The following is a 20,456-nucleotide window of genomic DNA, read 5'->3' as shown; positions in this document are numbered from 1 at the left end:
ATGTGGTAAGTTGCCCCTCGTTTCTATTTGAATCCAACTAAATAAACGAAGCACCGAAATACTAATTCATAATTAAATAATTAACACTGTGGCTATAAAGAAAATGTGTACCCGTGGATTTCATATCAGCTTGAGTGCACCGGCACACGAGTAAAACCACCGTACGTTTTCTGTGTGCAGTTGCCCCAGCGGCCCTTCATCATCGACCCGTCAGGTCAGGCCAGCCGCTGGCTCCAGTGCCACCTTAAGGACCCACAACTGATCACGCAACAGGTATCACATGCGTTTCTTTGCGAGGCACTCACATGAGACTGTGGACAAAGGTGCCGCGATGAATCGCTGAGTTGACCCCAGTCTTTCAGAAGAATCATCTCCAACGTACTCTCCATCCGGGAACAGTTAAGCGTGATATCAGAAAAAGGGAACGCTACACAATTATTTTGTGTACGTCTGTCCGGCCGGCCTTCACGCTTGTATAGCGGCCGCCTGAGATGTTTTGCAGCATGAGGCTGAGGAGTTACTTCGAAATTGCCCCACCGAGATGCTGCGTGTACCGCCAAATAACTGTGTTCGCCTTGAGGCCGCTCTGAGTTGAAAATGTAAAGGCTCATGTGGCAGGCTCCCTGCAACATGACTGACAAACGGTGCATTCATGACTGGGCAATATTCCAACAAACAACATTCATATACTAATAAAAAATCGCCCTCCAAACGTACGCATTTACGTGTGCTTTGCGCGGTAGTCACTGCAGGCATCAGCATCGTGTTTAAAGACCCCATTCCTCTTACAGTCATGAACGACGACGACGGTCTTAACAGGCTGCTGCGCGGTTCACCCTCTTGCTTACGTAGGCGTTAAAAGCGCGAACGTGGAGATGGCTACTTCAGGCTGGAAATCCTTCCTCTTGTACCGCACGTCATTCCCAATGGACGGTACATCAGTAACTAGCTTTTATTTAAGCGAGATTTATCGCCTAAGGGCCTCAATGAGTGAAAGTGTGATGAAGGTTGCAGTAATGATAAAAGTATTGGAAAATTGTTAGCTGATTTTATGAAGTGCAGTAGTGAGCGATGGAATGGACGACAGTCCATTCGTCAAGGTAATATATGAAGCAGGATTTCTCGGTGAAAGACCCGCTACCTTCAGGTATCGGATCCTTGTAGTCTTGAGAGCTGGGCAGTCTCATAGTAAGTGGTGTATGTCGGCTTCAATGTCCTCGCGTTTTTGTCAACGAAGACCATGATCTTTGTGTGTGGTGGTGTGGCAAAAAAGACAACGCTCTATGGCGTCCTCGCCAGGACTCCGCCTTCCTGACAACGCTGGAGCTTTCGGTACGGTTGGGAAAGGCCCTGCTTGTACTGGACGCGCAGGAGATTGACCCAGTCCTATATCCCCTCCTGCGAAGGGACTTGGTCACTCAAGGTTAGTTTTCCCTTACACGCACTGCTGTTCACTTTGACCCAGTTCTTAACAGCATTATTTTGCTGTGTCTCAATGGAAGTGATTCCATGATTAGGGAACGTTATGGCGGCCTACTGGAGTTGGGTTACGGAAGTAGAGACTTCGACGAAAGTGAAAAACAAGTAAAATAAAAAAATGAACGCCGCTCATTGTATTCATTTCCTTTTGTAACGCATTCTTGCTTAAGCCACCACTGCACACCACTTCATTATTATCCAGGTTTCGCCCGGTGCAGGACTAATGCATCTAACCTATGTTACCCCAGAAAATAACTTATATATTGCACCCCACTTAAAACGCTTCGCTTGCTGCATAATCGCTTCAGTAAATGTTGGCCTCTTGCTGATTTCCAAACGAGCCCATGACCCTAACAAGTCTTGGCCAAGCGACTTCTTTTTTTAGGCCAACTTTCAAAGTGCACTTCACTCTGTCCAAGGCTTTTCCAAAACATCCAGTGTTTGGTCCGGCGCGAAATATCAGGCAAGAAGGAAGTTCCTAAAAATAACCTTTCTGGAGATATTGCTGGCCTCAGCGTATCAGCGCCAAACCTCCATGGTTGCGGTGACTGCTGTGCAACCCTGACAATGTGATCGCGCGGCTTTCTCTTCTTCTGCAGGGTCCAGGCAGGTGGTGAACATTGGCGACAAGGCGGTGGACTATAGCGACGATTTCCGCCTTTTCCTGCTGAGCCAGGACTCCGAGGCCGCGTTGCCTCCGTACGCGGCCACCCTGGTGCGAACTCTAGACTTCAGCACCACAGAAGCCGGCCTATGCGACCAGGTGCGTGGCACGCAGGACTTACACACCGTTGGCAACGCAAGTGGAATGCAACGCATGCAATTCACTTGGTGACCTCGTTTCTTTGCAGTCGCACTTTGTTTGGAAGATATGATGATCAACTGTTGATCGCTTTCTCCATTTGCGCCTAAAGGCACCTAGTTTCGGAAATTACACAAATTAGGGAGGAATCCTTAGTATGTGAAGATGGTAAATACAGAGCGTGTTTTATTTACCAGTACAAAATCAAAATCAAGCACAAAATTAACAGTATTAATCCTAACATATTCGGCAATTACTCAATTAATAATCTCAAACATGCTTGAGCGAGACATTTGGCTGTCTTGATACGCTAACTTCGAAAGCAGTGATTTGTTGTTACATAAGTCTAGGATGAAAAATCTATATTGAATAAAATGAGACGTCCTGTATATGCGCACGAGACGGAATAAGCACTGAAAATAGAATCAGCCAAGAACGACTGGAAGCAAAATGGAGCCATTGCTTGAATGCGCGAGACAATAAATTGGCGTAGGAATGGCACATTTTCGGGTCTCCTCTTTTCTGCACATGCAGCTGCTGCAGGTGGCGTTGCAGGAGGAGCGTCCCGAACTGGAGGAACGTCGGCAGCAGCTGTTGCACGAGGCCGACGCGCTGCGGCTGCAGCTTGCCGAGCTGGACGCTCGCCTGTTGGAACTGCTTCTCTCGGGAGACTTCCTGCACAACCAGGAGCTGCGACAGGCATTGCAGGCACGTGGCTGCGCCCCTACATTAGGAAACAAAAAATATGCAGTTCGTAACACTGGGCCACCGTCCGTGGCATCCTGTATTACTCCGCTAGCCAGGCACAACAGTACACGAAATCAGTTTTTAAAACTTTTGACTATACTAAAGACGCCAGGCATCAAAATTCTATAGCTTATAATTTTTTCTTTTCATTAGCTTCTAGTTTAAGGAATAAGAAAAGTTTTAACAACGGACTACTTTTTGGTCGCGGGGGAATTCTGTGCGGCGGTCCTGAATGTATAGAGCCTTTTTGTAATGGTTATGCCTGAAACGCGCGGTGAAACGCCAGTGAATTAAGGGTCGTTGCGGCAAAGGGCGCAAGACTGAACTGTAGTAATTAGCTCGATTAAAGTGCTAACTTACAGAAGGCAAATCATTGAACCGCATGTAAACTGTCAGAGCGCATCGCACGTGCGCGACGTGTCCCTGTGCTTACGTTTTCGTGTGAACTCTGAAGTATAGTATAAGACTGCGACAGGAGACTTATATGTGTATAGGTCTTTTGCGTATTACTTTTTTTGCGCGCTTGCGCAAATCTGCTTACTTGAAAATAGGTTCTAAATAGCTTGCACTACTCCCTGCTATTCTTTCTCATGTCTTTTCCTGCCTTTTATGCGTCTCCCTATTTCTCCACCCTGTTCATTTTAATTCCGTTGGGCGTCTTTCACGCGGCCGACGAACAGGTTGCAGTTTATGCGGTCGGCACCAACCTATTAAGGTGCTCGACTACTGATCCGGAGTTCCCGGGTTTGAACCCGACCGTGGCGGCTGCGTTTTTATGGAGGCAAAACGCTAAGGCGCCCCTGTGCTGTGCGATGTCAGTGCACGTTAAAGATCCCCAGGTGGCCGAAATTATTCCAGAGCCCTCCACTACGACACCTCTTTCTTCCTTTCTTCTTTCACTCTCTCCTTTATCCCTTCCCTTACGGCGCGGTTCAGGTGTCCAACGATATATGAGACAGATACTGCGCCATTTCCTTTCCCCCAAAATCAATTATTATTATTATTATTATTATTATTCACCAACCCGTTTTCCTCCTTTCACGGCGAGAGCCGTTACAGGGAGCCTCTGTGAATCTTCGACAAAAGAACTCGGGTGTCTATGCAGGAAGCCAAGGCGAGCGGGGCGCGTGCTGAGGCGTCCCTAGCGGAGGCGCAGCGGCTGCAGGCGTCGCTGGAGCAGGAGCGCGCCGTGTATGAGCCCGTGGCCAGGCTCGGGGCGCGCCTCGTGGGCCTGCTCGAACCCATGGTGCGGCTGGCTCCCACCTACCGCTGGGGCATGGCCGGACTGGTGGACCTCTTTCGCCGAGCGTTGCGCCTGCAGGTGCGTCGTCGTATGCATTCAAACTTTCTAGACGCGGAGGTCGGGCGACAGGGCTCGCGACCAAGTATAGCAGCAGCTCTCAGCTGTCGACATTCGCACTGGCAAGCGCGACATGCGAGTCACTATCACGTAGACTCTCGTTTGGAACGAATTCTACCGGGATTTACGTGGCCGCCAATCAAAGCCGCATGTCGAACAAGCGCCTTGTCATCGCCACGTCACGACCTGAAGTGACATTGCTTGGATCAGAGTCTTAGCGACTGGAGTCTGGAGCGAGGCAATTCGATTGACTGTCCCATAACTATCGCTTTTCAGCCTAAGCGAATCCAGTGCCGCGTTCCTTTTTTTTCTCGCGCTGCAGGGCATGAAAGAAATGTAGCTGCCGCTGCCCAGTGTTGCCAGAATAGCAAGCACCTAAATTTGCGAGGAATTCTCATTAAGGGGCTAACTTCCAAAGCCCCTAGGCTCTCCTGTAGAACTGGCATACATGCACAAAGTACACCTTAAACGATTTACGGAAATTCTTTTCTTTCTGTTTTTTTTTCCAAGTATCTCCGGTATCAGAAATCTCCGAAGCAAGCTGTGCCAGCCATGCAGTTCATTTATCACTTAAAATAACGCCGCCGCGAAGGCATCATTAATACAAGTGATTGTAAGTGATTTCAATGAGATACACAACACACCGCATACGTGACTGTTGAGCTGGGAACGTTAGACAGCGGCAGCCATGTAACTTTCAAATCCAGTGACAAGGAGAGCAAGATTGCGGCATTCTGAAAAAAAAAAAAACTTCAGAAGCTCTATAAGCGACCATTTGCTACCGCCCTTTCTTGGTCATGATGTTTGCGGCCTCCGCGACTCGCAAGTGCGAATGAATAAAGGCTCAACTCCACATGCAGATGAATCACGTGCCTTCGCGTCTTCCTGACGCAGGTGCGGATAACGACGCGAAGGTGTGTCGTCCTCCTATTTGTGTAGCTTGATATTTACTTCGAGTACGTCGAAGAACGCGAACCTGTGTGAGTGTGCAACGAGCTGTCCTAGAGAACAGGGGCTTGCACTTTACAATGAGCACACGTGGCGAAGCTCATTTCCGTAAGGCTATATTCAGCGAGCCCTTTTTGGGCAGTCATAATAGCAGATAGTAGATGAGTCCAAAGAGGTGGACTCCCCGTTCCACTGCTGTACCACGGGTAAGTCATAATAGCAGTGATAATATTAGTAACAGTAATAGTAGTAGTAATGCTGTTGTGGCGAGGACAGGTTGATTAAAGAGAAAACTAGAATTGTTAAAGCGACATCGTGTTTGAATTGCAGTGGCTGCTTGTGGCTAAACAGTTAAGCTAAACAGTTACGAGAAAAAAAAAGTTGACTAGAGTGCACAAAAGCTGAAGCTTGAGAGCCTTTAAACTTCATATTCAAAACATTGTTTGTGCGCCAAGCTGACCGTAAACATATAACTGCATATAACATGCATGCATACATTATACCGGGCGTCCCAGCTAACTAGAGCCAAGTGTTAAAAAATCACTTATTAGAGGCAGGCGAGTGAAACCAGTTGCATATTGGTTGCAGCCATATTACGCAGCACAGGCAATTTTTTGTATATCAAATAATCAATAAGTTAATTAAGTTTAATTACCTAAATTAATAAATATTGACCTTAGATGACAAATTGCATTTGATGAGTGGTCGAGCACCTTCCGAAACCCCCATTCCACCTTTTACGATAAGGAAATTCTCGCATGAGTCTTTTTTCCCAGGTCCAAAGAGAGCCCGTGAAATACAAAATAAACCACGTGACTGACGCACTTGCGCGCCACGATCGTGATGCCCTCAAGCGTGGTTTGAGCGAACGAAATCGCTGCAGCCTTGACTCGACGGCCCCGCAGCACGGCAGGCCGATATGTTGGCAATGGCAACTCGCACCGTCATGTGTGCCACTGGCTGACGCAGACGAGAAACCACCGCCAACATATCGGCCTACCGCTGCTGCGGGGCCGTCGAGTCAAGGCTGCAGGCGATTTCGTTTGCTGAAACCACGCTTGAGAGCAGCACGATCGTGGCGCGCAAGTTCGTTAGTCACGTGGTTTATTTTGTATTTCGCGGGCTTTCTTTGGAGCTTGGGAAAAAAGACGCACGTGAGGACTTGCTTGTGGTAAATGATGGAATGGATGTTTCTCAAGGTGCTCGACAACTCTTCGAATGCAATTTGTTGTGTAAAGTCAATATTTATTCATTTAAATAATTAATCTAATTAAACTATTAATTAATTGTGAAACAAAAAAAATTGACTGTGGTGCGCAAGGTGGCTGTCACCGATATACAACTGGTGTCAATCGCCTGCCTCTAATAATTTATTTTTTAACCCTTGGCTCAAGTTAGCTGGGACACCCGGTATAAACATTATTGAATTTTGGCATATTTAACTATGCCTAAAGTACTGTACTTCGCTTGGACTCATTCTGTGTTTCTTTTTTTGCTACAAATTGTAGCTGTATACTGTTTTTCCATTTCCGGTTATTCTTTTGTGCAGATGCGATGTAAATGTTTGGTTCATCAAACTTAGGAACGGCCATTGTGTGTGAAATGTGTATTGTTTCCCAACTCATGCCAAAGCCTCTTGAGAGGCTCGTGCAGTATGCTTCCAATAATGATGAAGATTTTCGCCGGCTAACAAGACATGTAATGGCGAATTCTTCGCAAGCGCGGTAACTCCGAAGATAAGCGTACAGGAAGAGTGAAGTAGGAAAAATCACCGGCACATCAAAAACTCGAACTGCAAGGACGAGGAGGCACACTCGTGATTAACTCTTCAAATTTTGCATAAAGAGGAGTTTATGGGACACCTTCCGCCGCTGATGACGCATAGCTTTGTACTGAGAGCGGCAGTTGGCAGGGGAACTCGCAGCGCCGGCTGTTGTTGTGTGGCCGTAAAAGAGGTGCCGTCTGTGTTGCTATCGCATTACGTGCGGAGTGTGTGTGTATGTGTAGGGGGGGGGGGGGGGGGACGTGTGGAGGGGAGGTCTACTTTCTCAGTGTAATAATTTACTGTTTCTATTCTGTCAGCGGTCCGATGAAGAAAAACATATAATTTCCCCTTCCGGACGGCACTCATGTGTGTGCGTGAATGGCGCGCGCCCTCTATGTCAGTTCTTTCGCTCCCCTGCGTCGGCGTCGGACATAGCATGTGCTCTTTGTATTCGTCAACTATCAAGCAAAGATGCAACAAGTTCCCGTTGAGTTCAGTGCATTACCTGACACTGTGTAAATGTCTAGTTTTTTTTTTTATCCACAGCTATGCACGTACCTGCGTTGATATTGTAACCAGACGCCCGAAAACGAGTAGATTTTGCATGAAATAATAAAAAACTTAATACACACAAAAAGTATACCAAATAACGCAGTGGTACAAATAGATAACATTGTAAAATAAATAAAATAGCATAGAATTTCTAGCTTCATGCAGGCAGTCTTATTGTCGTACGCCAACTTCCAGGCTACTAATGGCAAGAAGAAGGATCTCAAGTTGGCCGAACGTACTCTTGTGCACCATGTCTACGAGCACGCGGCACGGTCCTTGTTCAAGAAGGACCATCTGACCTTCGCCCTGCACCTGATTCATGGTCAGCGACCCGAGCTCTTTAAGGAGAATGTAAGTACACGTCCATCTAATGGCAGATGTGTCGTTATTTATTGCTTCGACTAGAACGAAGCATGGAGTGAAGACTGGTGTAAAAACGGTCCACTTGGAATAATCTCTCCCGCCCCCTTTTTTTTTCTTTGCCCCTCTCCTTTTCATGTTGAGGTGGCACACATATTCTCACTGTGCGAAGGATGAAACAGTGTGTCTATGACAAAAACGCGTTTGCCGAGGAAACTACCATGACACATCTTTTCACACCAACTTATGCACGTAAATCAGCACGTTCTTCAACATCGTGTAACAACTGTTTGATAAGCTACAAGTGGTGACCTAGTGGTTTAAGCATCCGCCCCGCATGCGGAAGGCATGGGGTTCGTTCCCCAGTGCCGCCGGGTACCCTCCGGTGATACAATAGGTACAAACTTTACCTTGTCGTGGTGCTCGGCTTCATAAGAGTGAAATGCTTAGAAAATGGGTCTTTGATCTCACCTTGTGTAAAAAGGGGCCACAATGGGCTTTACCGCACAAGGCGGATTTCGGTTCCTCGCGGATAGATTCTCCATCGAGGGAGGAGTAGGTGACGAAATGCCCTTTTCTAAGAATTTCGTCCCAAAAGAGTCGAGCACAAGGCCCGGAGAAATCTTCTACGGTGGAGCATCCACCTCGGGTTCGGGAGTGAGTGGGTTCTACCCCCACTGCCTGCCGGCCACCCACCTGTTTATTAGAATGGGTACAAGGTTATCCTCAAGCATAGTGCTTGGCTTTCCAGGGTGAATGGCTTGGGAAAGGAGCCTGCGCCCTCGAATGCTGTCACTCGAGCTTGAACAGGCGGTGGCTTTGTGGTAGAGCATCCACCTCGGATTCGGGAGGCGATTTCAGAGCTGACGCGCGGCGTTCCCTCTCGCTTCTAGGAATGGGAAGCACTGACTGGCACCCTTGTGAAGGAAGCGGCGACACAGCCCGAACAGCGGCCCAGTTGGCTCATAGAGGACCGGTCGGCCGCGCTGTCTCAGCTCAAGGTGAGTGTGCCGCAGCGGGCAATCGCGTGCTTGAAGCGTAGAGTAGTATTTAGGGGAGGCGTCCCAACAATGTTAAAACGCACTATAAATTGAAGTAGTGGCTGTCATTAAAAAAGAGCTGAGTGCATAATTTTGTAGACAAGGTGCACTGCAGTAGCGCTTAATTATATCACATGCATGGATGTACGAATGTAGAAGAGTGTCAGCGTGCATGCGTTTGCATGTCTTGTATTAAGGTAAAGCCTCCTTCCTGCACCAGCATTCCAATCAAAACAAGTTGGCATGAGCGATAAACTACTGCATTCTAAAGATAAAGAGACCAGGCTCACTAAAAATTCAGCTTTAACAAACTAAAAGAAGCAAGCAAACAAAATATTGATGTCGCCACAACGGTCGATTTCGAAAGTAAACTGGGTGCGTTGACATTGAACTTTGGGCGCTGATCCCAGAGAATATGCTGCACGGCCTTTTACTTCAAAACGAAGGAAACTACCCTTCCCGGTGCGGACGTCATCAGTTTGATCGAAGGGCAGGAAAATTTTAAATTCAATTTTCTCACCCCCAAGATGGAATTTTTGCTGCCCCACAACCGTTAAGGTACCCAGGAAAAAAAAACACAGAATCAATTTTTACTGAGAACAATAATTAGATGGAGCTGTCCTCAAGGTTCCTTTAACTATTAGCGGCGTTGCCTTTCACTCAGTAACACCGGCGCGTTTGAAGCTAGTTTCAACGCAGCTCAAGTGCGCTGAGTACGAGGTTAGGCCGCTTGCAACGCTCAAATGTCGTGCATGCAAAGCACGTTTTACAGAGAAAGAAATAGGGAAAAAAATGAAAAAATCTGGTCTGACATCAAGCCTTGGGAGTTGAGGACACATATGACATAAAGAAAGGGGGAACGAAGACATAGTGGGTGAAATCCTGCACAAGCAAAGAAGCCGGTCACCTGATGCTCGAGAATTATTTCGTAAGGAGTTTGCATGTTGTCGAAACATTCGTTAGATTGCTCTGGGGAGTGGCCGTAAGAAGTAAGAGAAGTTTGTTCGAATGATGGCTGGGTGCTAAACATGGTTTCAATAGCATCTGTGTTGATCGCACAGGCCACACTGGGCTCCGAGGTGTGGGCTGCACTGCGTCTCGAAGATGCCTCCCTCTGGCATTCGTTTGCCAAGAGCGGTCGCTGCGAAGAGCACCTGCCCGAACACGCGACCCGCTGCCTGAGCCCGTTCCAGCAGGCTCTGCTGGTGCAGAGCCTAAGGCCCGATCGGGCTCTGTCGGCGCTCGGCCGCTTCGCCTGCCACGCCTTAGGTGAGCGTAGTCGTGTAGCGTCATGGTGTCTAGCGCATTAGAAAGGATTGTAATAAAGAGCACAGCACCGGATGAATTACTTCCCCCTCTTTGCTCCCTCCAGGCCTTTACTCTCTCGAAGGTAGTGCAATATTTCAGGCAGGCAGGCATAAATATTCTTTGTTCCTGTTTTTGTTTTTCTAACAATGAAACCAAGCTTTTTTTCGATATGTCACTCAAGGCACTAACCATTGCAGTTGAAACTGTTATGATTGAGTCGTCTTGACATTTTTAATTGCCTTCAGTATTCAGGGTATGAAGTTACCAAAGCGGTTACGAAAGAGATGCGACCAGATGGTTAGAACACAGTTTGCACGGAAATACCAAAGCGGTTCCGAAAGCTGTTTCTCAGTAACTACTAAAGCGCGCCCAAAGCAGCTCTTTATCGCAGTAGACCGTCCTGTTTATTGCGTGAGGGGTTCTTCTTTTTCTTATGCATTCACGCAATACTGCTTACTTTGGGGCCACAATGAGCTAGCTGCAAAGCCATCGCGTGCATTTACGGTTCCCGTGTACGGTAACTATTTCAGTGTAGCCTAAACTGAATTTTACCATGTTAAACCAACTGTCGCAGTGTCAGCTTCTGTACTATTGTAATGTCCGTAGTAAACGTCTTCCCACACCCTGTGAGACGTTTGATAACTGCGTGCAGTATAGACGCCACTGCGTTCGCATGCAGGACTGCACGGTCTCAGTCCCGCGGCTGTGCCCCTGCAGAGGCTACTGCAGGACACAGGCCAGCCGCTGCTGCTGGTAACGGCGCCAGGAGCGGACCCCGGCCAGGAGCTGCGCGATGCTGCCCAGGGACGGCTACAGCAGGTCTGCTGCTTCCGCGCTGAAACCATTGAACTGCATGGAATGGCGCCATTGATGGGCGATATAAAGTAAAATTCGCACACCTCTCCTGTCTACCCGGTGCCCATCCTCTGGATCGTTTATCCTGAAGAAATTACTTCACGCAGTCATCGCTGCAAAATCATGCCTCCGTATTACACATTTCTAGAGCACCAGACAATAGCAAAAAACAAGAAAACAAAACAGAAAACAATGACACATAATGTAAGTCGCTGGACCGGAAATTGATGAAGCTCGATTGTCCACTGGAAGCGTTAAGCTTAAGCAATCCCCTCAAAATTTTTCCAGTTTTCTAGTGGCGCGACTCAAATGCTGCGGTACCATCACAGCTTTGACGCGCGGATTGTCGACGGGTGCAGGTCTTCATGGGCCGGGGAGCACAACAGCAGCAGGCAGCTCAGGAGGCGCTGCGGCAATGTGCCCAACAAGGCACCTGGCTTTGGCTCGCCAACCTGCACCTGGCAACCCAGTGGCTGCCCTCCCTAGCGCAGGTCTGTGGGAACGGCTGTGCACGCTGTGATGGGGCGGCAACATACCGACACACTGTGCGTGATTGCAGGAACTGGCACGTCTCGAACGGCACCCCGACTTCCGGCTCTGTCTGAGCACCGAGGCTCACCCGGCCATTCCGAGTGCGCTGCTCAAGGCCTGCATTACAGTCGTGTACGAGGCATGTATGCCCCACGATTACGTACATGTAGTGAATGAAATGGGTTTAGCATCCACGCTTGCGCTTTCCCCTATCCGCGCATTTCTGTCTGTTCGTCTTTCTCGTAGAGTTTAATGTTACCTTTCTTAACGTTACCAGGTCGTACCTATTGGCAACAGAACCAACCAAGTAAAGCGTCTCGGCAACCGGTTACGCCACCTATATCGTAGTAATTCCTCAAAAGGGGACACCGTTTTGCAAATATGAAGAACTGCAATTCTTCATATTTGCTAAGCGGTGTCATCTTTAGGGGAATGGCTATATGTACCCAAAAGGTGGAAGAGCTTTGCCCCGCCGCGGTGGCTCAGTGGTTAGGGCGCTCGACTACTGATCCGGAGTTCCCGGGTTCGAACCCGACCGCCGCGGCTGCGTTTTTATGGAGGAAAAACGCTAAGGCGCCCGTGTGCTGTGCGATGTCAGTGCACGTTAAAGATCCCCAGGTGGTAGAAATTATTCCAGAGCCCTCCACTACGGCACCTATTCTTCCTTTCTTTCACTTCCACCTTTATCCCTTCCCTTACGGCGCGGTTCAGGTGTCCAAAGATATATGAGACAGATTCTGCGCCATTTACTTTCCCCAAAAACCAATTATTATTAGCGCAGCACGAGCGACTAATACAGTGTCCTGTAGCCGGCGTCTAGTCTTTATTTGTGCTAAGCTCGAATGCGCAATGCGCCGACCACTGTTGGTTGATTAACGGGTGACGGTTTACTGGCGCCATGTTAGGGTAAGATCAGTGAGCAGCTGGGCTAGCCGGCAGCTCTTAGATGGGCGAGGACCTGAGTTTTTCTCTGCTGCACGCAGCCGCCTGCCGGCGTGCGCAGGAGCATGCGACGCACGTACGACGCCTGGGGACCCTCGGCGCTGAACGGCACCAGCCTGCTCTGCGCGCAGGCCCACTTTGCTCTGGCCTGGCTGCACGCGATTATTCAGGAGAGGCTCGCCTATGTACCCCAGGTATGAAATCCGGTTTCGCTATTTGCCGAGTCCTTGATGGCTGCACCCGTCACCGCTTGAGTAACAAAATTAGCATATGCATAGTTAACGGCCACTTCTACCGAGGTCTGGCTCTCGCTGTGGCTGCCTCCCGCTTTGTCTGGCTTATACGTACCTAGTGATACCTGGTAATACCCGCCATCATGGCTCAGTGGCTAAGGACTAGGCTGCTCGGAACGTTAAGCCCCGCATACCATACCGTACCACACTATGCATCATCATCAGCCTGACTACTTCCATTGCAAGACAAAGGCCTCTCCCATGCTGTGTTACTTATGTTACTGTGGAAAAACCATATCTTCTTGAAATTACTTTTGGTTTCAAATAACCGTAAGCCGTAGCATAGAGACGCAGTTCTATCGTGTTTTTGATCAGTTGTTTCGATGCCCGCGCTTGCAAGAGCTGAGCGGCCGTTAACTCTTCCGGGTTCTGTACAGCGTCAAAAGCGTGTCAGAGAGCGTATGCACACAGCAAAGGTACGAGGGACCACTGGTACGTCAGTTCAAGCAATTACACGAATTCATTACGACCTGTAGATATGTGACCATCAGAATAAGCTCATATCACGTTCCTGACGCCTCATTTAAGTAATTATCATAGTGATTGTGTGTATTAAGCTTCTGCGATGTGTGGCCGGAGCCCAGCACAGCTCTTCCTGTGTTTTATGTGGCCGCCCAAGGGCTGGACCAAGCACTACGAGTTCAGCGAGGCAGACCTCCGAGCCGGCGTGGATGCCGTACGGCGACTCTGCGGAGGAGGAGGCGGCGGCGGAAGCGGTGGTCCGGGCCCTTGGGAAACACTCCGGGGTCTGCTCGAGCTGTCCATATACGGGGCACACCTGGATGACCCGTTCGACCGGCGGGTGCTGGGCGCCTATGTGCGCCAGTACTTCGACCGCAGCACTCTGCCAGGCACGGACCGCCAGGAGCCAGCGTACTTGGTCCAGGGTGTCCGCGTGCCATCGTCCACTAGCTTCCAGGTATACTCCTAGTGGAAAGTGTGCGCAGGCGTCTTCGAGCTTGACGTGGCCAGTCCCTGAGCAGCGTTTGTAAATCTTGGTGCTCTGCAGTTCTGAACTGCAATGTTCTACACTGTGCCTCTCGCCGCTAATACGGCCTCTAGCGTCAGAAGCGTCATATGTTTACTGACCACACGTCAGTGGCGAAATTATAAAAGGAGCTAGGGGGGGGGGGGGACGCCGCACCCTAACCCCCAAAGTAGTGTGACCCGCCCCTGCCACACACACATTGCCCCAGTCAGACGCGAATAAGCATACGCACTTTTGACAAGGCTTGTAATCTGCTTGTCATGGAAACACATCCCTCCAGTATTCCTTTTCTTTCTCCTACCTAACAAGAACTACACGTCTGTTCTAATTTTCCTAAGATACTCGCCAGCGTAGAGCACATGCCAGCACACTGCCCAGTCTAACTTTCCTCCTTCTTTTAACCGGATTCACCGATGGAAGGACTGACTCGCCAGCCGCGATCTAGATCTCCAGATTCTGCTGGCGCATCAGGTCTTGCATATCTTAGTGACTTTGAGAGGCTTGCAGCGCCAAGAAAGTTGTGCCTTTCTTTAACACTTTTACACAAAAGGAAAAAGAATTGCAAGGTTTGGTTTCCAAAGTTTTCACCAAAGTTCGTCGTTATTCCATGTTCTCGGCACCACTGTAAGCGTTTCTGGAAAGGCCTTCATGGCAGGACCGCAAATGCCGGGCAAAGAAATTGATAGCGCGATCTGCGGGCACCTGCAGGCGCACGTGCAGCTTATCGAGCAGCTTCCTGACGATGAGCCCGGCGGCTACCTCGGGCTGGCGGCCAACGTGGAAGGGTCGGTGCAACGGCTAGGCGCCGTATCCCTGGTGGCTCAGCTGCGCCGGCTACAGGCCGGGGTCGGCGGATCTCGCCAGGCTACCGGAGCAGACCAGCTGGCACCACTGCTCAGTCTCTGGAAAAGTCTGCACCAGGTGCGTGCCTCCCGGGAACGTGGGGACGTCATCGAACCTAAATGGCCCAGTAGTGACCAGACTTGTTACGCCTAAATCTGCCGGATCATCGGAACAACGATCCTAAATCGTTGCCGGAACAACGGAAGATACTGGGGTTCGCCTCGCTTTACCCAAAAAAGTCCGGCGATGTTTAAAAGGGGGGAGGGGGAGGTGAAGGAGGAGGCGATGTTTAAGAGGAGGGGAGGAAGGCTGGGGAGCAAAGGTTCTAACGAGAAGAAACAACACAAGTTAGTGGTATCAGTAAGAGACAGCCCCAGCAATACACGAATTGCAAAATTGTTGGATCTGATTCTCTTGGCCTGAAAACTTAGTCATGGAAATCCAAGCATGCAGAAAGGCCAACCTTGTGGCTATGTAGCTATTTACGACATACGTATTCCAGTTCGAGACACGTGAGGGCAAACACCGCGACAAGTGATTGCCGCAAGGAATAAAGCATGGCGGACTATATAATTGTAGCCGTACTACCTGAGTATTCGCGGCCGGCGGACGCAGGGTGGCCTTCAAGCGCCCTCGGCCACTGAAGGGGACGGAGACGAGGACGCCGTGGCGAGCTTCCTACGCCAGGAGCGGGCTCACGCGTCCAGACTGGTGCTCGAGGTGCACTCGACCTTGGCTGCTGTGAGCAGGGCGCTCCGCCACGCCGGTTGCGCGCTGCCCGAGGCCGCTTCGGCGTTGACCAACCACACGGTAAGGGACGGTTGAGGCACGCCACGCGGTCCTTGTGGACTTTGGCACCTGCCGCAGCCGGTGCATTCAGTACATGTAGGGTGAGCCTAGATGTCACTGTAAACACCCTGAAAGCAAACGCTGAAGCCAAGTGAACGCCACCGTGTCGTACAGCCTTTCCCAGTCTTGCAATGCAGCTGAGACTCGACGCTAAGCGAGGGCTGCTCCATGCGGCCATTTGGGTAAGGCACGCAAGCAGCTTTAAGTAAGATTTGTATACGCATATTTCATCGCCAAAGGTGAGGCACAAAGTGGTTATCGATTGGAACAAGGGCGGCACATGTGCAAAGAAATTCTTTCTAGCAAACGCAAACTGCTACCGCTCATATCCTCGGTGTATCCACCCTCATCGCGGATGAGCGGAACTTACACTAGGGCTCGTACCACAGCGTATGGGCACACAAGATATCCGTTTGTTTTTCGCATTACTATATATGGAGGTTTAAAAATAGCAGTGGATTAGCTCTGGTTAAACCTGGAGTGAGGCGATAGCTATAGCTGGCTGTGTGCATGGAACTCGCTCATTCTAATTGCAAAGCACACGGGCGCCTTAGCGTTTTTCCTCCATAAAAACACAGCGGCGGCTGTGTTTTTTTATGGAGCGCTAAGGCGCCCGTGTGCTGTGCGATGTCAGTGCACGTTAAAGATCCCAAGGTGGTCAAAATTATTCCGGAGCCCTCCACTACGGCACCTCTTTCTTCCTTTCTGCTTTCACTTCCTTCTTTATCCCTTCCTTTACGGCGTGGTTCAGGTGTCCAACGATATATGAGACAGATACTGCGCCATTTCCTTCCCCAAAAACAAATTATTATTATTATTATTATTATTATTATTATTATTATTATTATTATTATTATTATTATTATTATTATTATTATTATTATTATTACGAATTGCAAAGTCAGTCTTTCGCCGCTCCGTTTCGCTGGGCGTTCCTTTATCTTCGTCCCTGGACGTGGATTCACCATCTCCCCGCTCTCCCCTCTCCACTCCCCCCTCTCACTTGGTTTCGCCGGCAGCTGCTCCGCACCACGTGACCAACCACGCACCACGTGGTGGCGCCGCCACCCTCACGGCGCCGCCACAGTGAAGGCTCGAAATGCTAGCGTAATCTAGCTATCGCTGCAAAACAAACATAGCCAGTGCAAGAATGGAAAGACGGCTGGAGCAGTTCGCAAAACTGTGCACATTCCCTTCGGCTCTAACGTGCTCCTTACATGCGTGTCAGGCAGAGACGCAACCATGGTCCTTATGTGGCGGTGCAGGTTCCCGACGCGTGGCTCTCCCTGTGGTCGGCCGGGCGGCAGTGGGTGCCAGAGGCGTACCTACGGGCTGTGGCGGGTCGCGCACAAGCCATTTCTCAGTGGAGCTTCGTCCGAGGCCAGCCGTTGCACCTGGGCCAATTGCTCCGACCGGGGGCCTTCCTCAGTGCCTGGCGTCAGCAGACCGCCCGGTATACGCTTGAATGCTTACGCTGGCATCTTTTGCCACGGCGCAATACGAGTGGCCGAGCTCATCTGTCTTTCTTTTCGCTTCGTGCGAGCTGTTTTAAGCAGAATGGTTATGTTATAGAACGTGCTTCCGCAGCAATTGTTTAGCGTTTTCAATATGACTAGCTATGTTAATCCGGATAACATTCATCAGTGCACTTCCAGAACTGACGCTGCTCTCCGGCAGGTATGCAAAGGGAGCTGGTGAAAAGTGAAAAAAAAATGGCGATGGTTTAGCTCTGGTTAAACCTGGAGTGACGCGATAGCTACAGCTGGCCGAGTGGAACTTGCCCAGTCGAATTGCAAGGTCAGTCTGTCGCCGCTCCGTTTTGCTGCACGTTCCTCCTTCATCTTCGTCCCACTTGACACGGCGCATGCGCACAGCTGTTGCAGCTCGGATTCGCCGGCGCGCCGCGCCGCCGCCGGCAGCAGCAGCTGCTCCGCACCACGTGGCTGGTCACGTTACCAACCACGTGACCACGTGGCGATGGCGCCGTAGCTGCGCCGCCACCGTACACCGTAACGTGCCGCTGCCACTGTCACGTGCCACTGCCACGCTGAAGGCTAGAAATGCTACCGTAATGTAGCTGTCGCTACAAAATCAAAGGCAAAGAAATAGGTCTGAGCTGAGGTCTTTTGTCCCACTACACAGAGAGGGAAAGGAAGGGGGAAAAGAGTGGTTATAGGTTTTGACAGTGCAAAGGGAAAATGTTGGTGCGTACGACCGCATGAGCAATGGAATTATAATCTCAGCCGTGAATTCAGACCTACATGCTGCGTAGAAAGCGAAGAAAACTCAAACGGTGCCTGAAAACCTTGCGAAAATCGAGTGGTCTTTGTGCAAATTATTGTCGACTTTACTACATTCCTTCGGCTTTGGCTTTCTTTCGATTTAATGGCTCTGCATGAAGGTTATGTATGATGTATATCAGATTACGCTTCAGACCTGTCGGTCTTAGTTGGACGCCCAAGACAACAAAATCTCCAGCGAGAAACTATATCTCGTCTTCAATACTGGGTGTATCGGCCACTGCTCTTAAGTCCATAATAGGGAGCCTCATCATTACAGATTCACAAGAAATTTTTGCAAACGAGGAAGTGCGAAAGCATTACCATTCCCATAACGAGACAAGCCACCAGCGTGCGTTAGTGTGTGTACTCGCAGATGGTATAGAAAATCGCAGCGATGGCAAGAAAAATAGGGCGACATCCTCAAGTGGCCATATGACGCACACAGCAAGCCGAGAAACGCCAACTGAGACAATCATATACATGTCGTTCGTCTCTATATACTTCCTACTGGCCGACCTCAATGTGGCGTTAACGTGAGAAGTTGGACTAGCTGTTCCGTATTCAGGATTAACGAGCGCACAAAAGACGAAGACGCAGAGAAAAAGACTACAACACAACACAAGCGCTGAGGCGCTTGCTCAGTGTGGCGCCAGTTTTCCCCGGCAACATTCGTGCCAAAACTCCGGGTGGTGTCATATAATTTCTCGTTGCATATAGCTTACATGTGCTATTTAAGTTGGGGGCTAGCTTGCGACAGGGATTCGAACCCCTTCCCAGACTACCTCTTCCCTTAAGGAGCGGTTGAGATATTCACAGAGATCTGAGACAGTTACTGCGTCATTTTCTTTAATAAATTTTTGTATCAATAATTGTGATGCGACCGTTCGTCATGCAGCGTTCCGGGTGGTCTCATAAACGCGCGGGTGTGTATGGGTGGTGTGTGTGTGGGTGGTTGACAATTCACCCAGGGACAATAATGCTTTCGCATTCCCACACGTAAGCAGTCTTAAGTGCCTCTTCCGAATTTTTTCTAGGCAGCCCAAAGATGCAGCCGTTGAACTGAAGGCTGTGCTCGGCATCTCCCTGCACACACTGCATAGCGCACCCTTCGATGCCAAGCCGCGTCTCTAGGCAGTGAACATACGAACCTTCACCTTTTTAATGTGACAGCAATAAAAGGCCTGTGAGGACACAATGCGTCTTCATTTATGAAGTTCCCCAAATGGCTGAAAAGAAGTGCCGTCACCAGACCGGTAGTGATGCCGTTTTGGTATAGTCATCAACAGCTGCTAAGGCCATCCCATTGATAACGACGATGGGATTAGGCGTCCCTGTAAATGGGCTACTACCCGCTCTGGTGGTGGATTGGGCTAGTCTGTGAAACATAATGAGGGTGCACAGCGTGGAAGGAAGGCTCGTTCCGTGTCCCAGTTTTTCTCTTTTGTTCGCCCCGCTGAGCTCTCTATTGCGGAGGCCCACCATAAGCCTCTCATTGTGAATCACAGGAGCTGCGCGCACACGGTCCGAGACAGTTACCTGAGCGTTTGTGTCGTGAAACGCAGAGAAACGGGCCTTCCCGTGGACGAGCTGCAGCTGGAGGCGTGGTGGGGGGCGGCAGACGAGCGACCTCCGCTGTGGGCGACCCTAGTGGGACTCCAGTGCGAGGGTGGCCAGCTGGAGGAAAAGCGGCTGCGTCCCTGCCGCCCAGGTGCACCCAGCGTGCTGCCTGTGCCGCCCTGCTCCGCTGCCTGGGTCCCCAAGGTATAATTGCAGTGAGCTACAGTATGATCTACATTTCGCGGTTTGGCGCAAAAGCCGTGAGTGCAAATTAGTGAAGGTAAGTGCATAGCTACTAAAGCACCCTATCATGTAATAAATGTTCTCAGCTTCCATTCTCGGTAAATTCAGGCGGACATCATCCGGAAACCGTAGCGAATGTGAGTCCGAAAACTAAGGTGGCCGAATACGAAAGCTTGGGAACTTTCCCGTCAAAATGTACCCAGTGTGAAAAAAAAATCGAGACAGCTCACTGGAGGACGGCGATACTCGGTAAAGCGAATTTTTAGCACCACTGCACAGGTATTTTGATTTAGCGTTAAAATGAGGAGAATATTTCTAGACAAGTATATATGTACAGTTACTGACCACTCTTTTTTTTTCCCACACATACTCGTCATTCGATTTGCACTCCTCTCCAGTCCCCTGCTCCAAGCGCACGGCGTCGCCGCCACTTGGAGCAGCCGCCGCAGCAGCTACCGCAGACGAATCGTGTCACATTCTCTTCCCGTAGCTTTTTCCTTCAACGGCAGATACCTTCCTGCATTCGCTCTGCCGGTTACTACGACTGCTTAGTACAGCGACGCCGACGACCAACCAAAGACCTCTGCCCTGAGATGTATTCGGGCGCCAACAGTGAATCTTCCGTTTTGCAATGCCTTGGAACACTCGACCATCGTTGCAGCCTCTTACGTGCTGTGTTCTAACTGGTTGGATCTCGCGCTGCGTGTAGTAA

At 49.8% G+C, this 20,456-nt stretch overlaps 1 protein-coding gene across 1 annotated transcript in view; it reads left to right on the top strand.

The window, feature by feature from the left end:
• btv (dynein cytoplasmic heavy chain beethoven) overlaps positions 1-20,456 on the top strand; it is a 97,217-nt gene that overhangs the window by 72,198 nt on the left and 4,563 nt on the right. Inside the window, exons 53-69 of the mRNA XM_077663964.1 lie at positions 181-273; positions 1,300-1,423; positions 2,079-2,242; positions 2,816-2,989; positions 4,134-4,349; positions 7,849-8,004; positions 8,907-9,014; positions 10,115-10,322; positions 11,041-11,180; positions 11,576-11,707; positions 11,776-11,886; positions 12,731-12,883; positions 13,602-13,901; positions 14,679-14,891; positions 15,429-15,623; positions 16,928-17,115; positions 19,507-19,705. Coding sequence (XP_077520090.1) covers positions 181-273; positions 1,300-1,423; positions 2,079-2,242; positions 2,816-2,989; positions 4,134-4,349; positions 7,849-8,004; positions 8,907-9,014; positions 10,115-10,322; positions 11,041-11,180; positions 11,576-11,707; positions 11,776-11,886; positions 12,731-12,883; positions 13,602-13,901; positions 14,679-14,891; positions 15,429-15,623; positions 16,928-17,115; positions 19,507-19,705 — 2,874 coding nt within the window. The remainder of the gene's footprint in view (positions 1-180; positions 274-1,299; positions 1,424-2,078; positions 2,243-2,815; positions 2,990-4,133; positions 4,350-7,848; positions 8,005-8,906; positions 9,015-10,114; positions 10,323-11,040; positions 11,181-11,575; positions 11,708-11,775; positions 11,887-12,730; positions 12,884-13,601; positions 13,902-14,678; positions 14,892-15,428; positions 15,624-16,927; positions 17,116-19,506; positions 19,706-20,456) is intronic.

The sequence above is a fragment of the Amblyomma americanum genome, chromosome 4 (assembly GCF_052857255.1).
Source record: "Amblyomma americanum isolate KBUSLIRL-KWMA chromosome 4, ASM5285725v1, whole genome shotgun sequence".
NCBI classification, from domain to species: domain Eukaryota; kingdom Metazoa; phylum Arthropoda; class Arachnida; order Ixodida; family Ixodidae; genus Amblyomma; species Amblyomma americanum.
The sequence above is the reverse complement of the archived record's forward strand: the minus strand, read 5'-3'. Positions and strand labels throughout refer to the sequence as shown.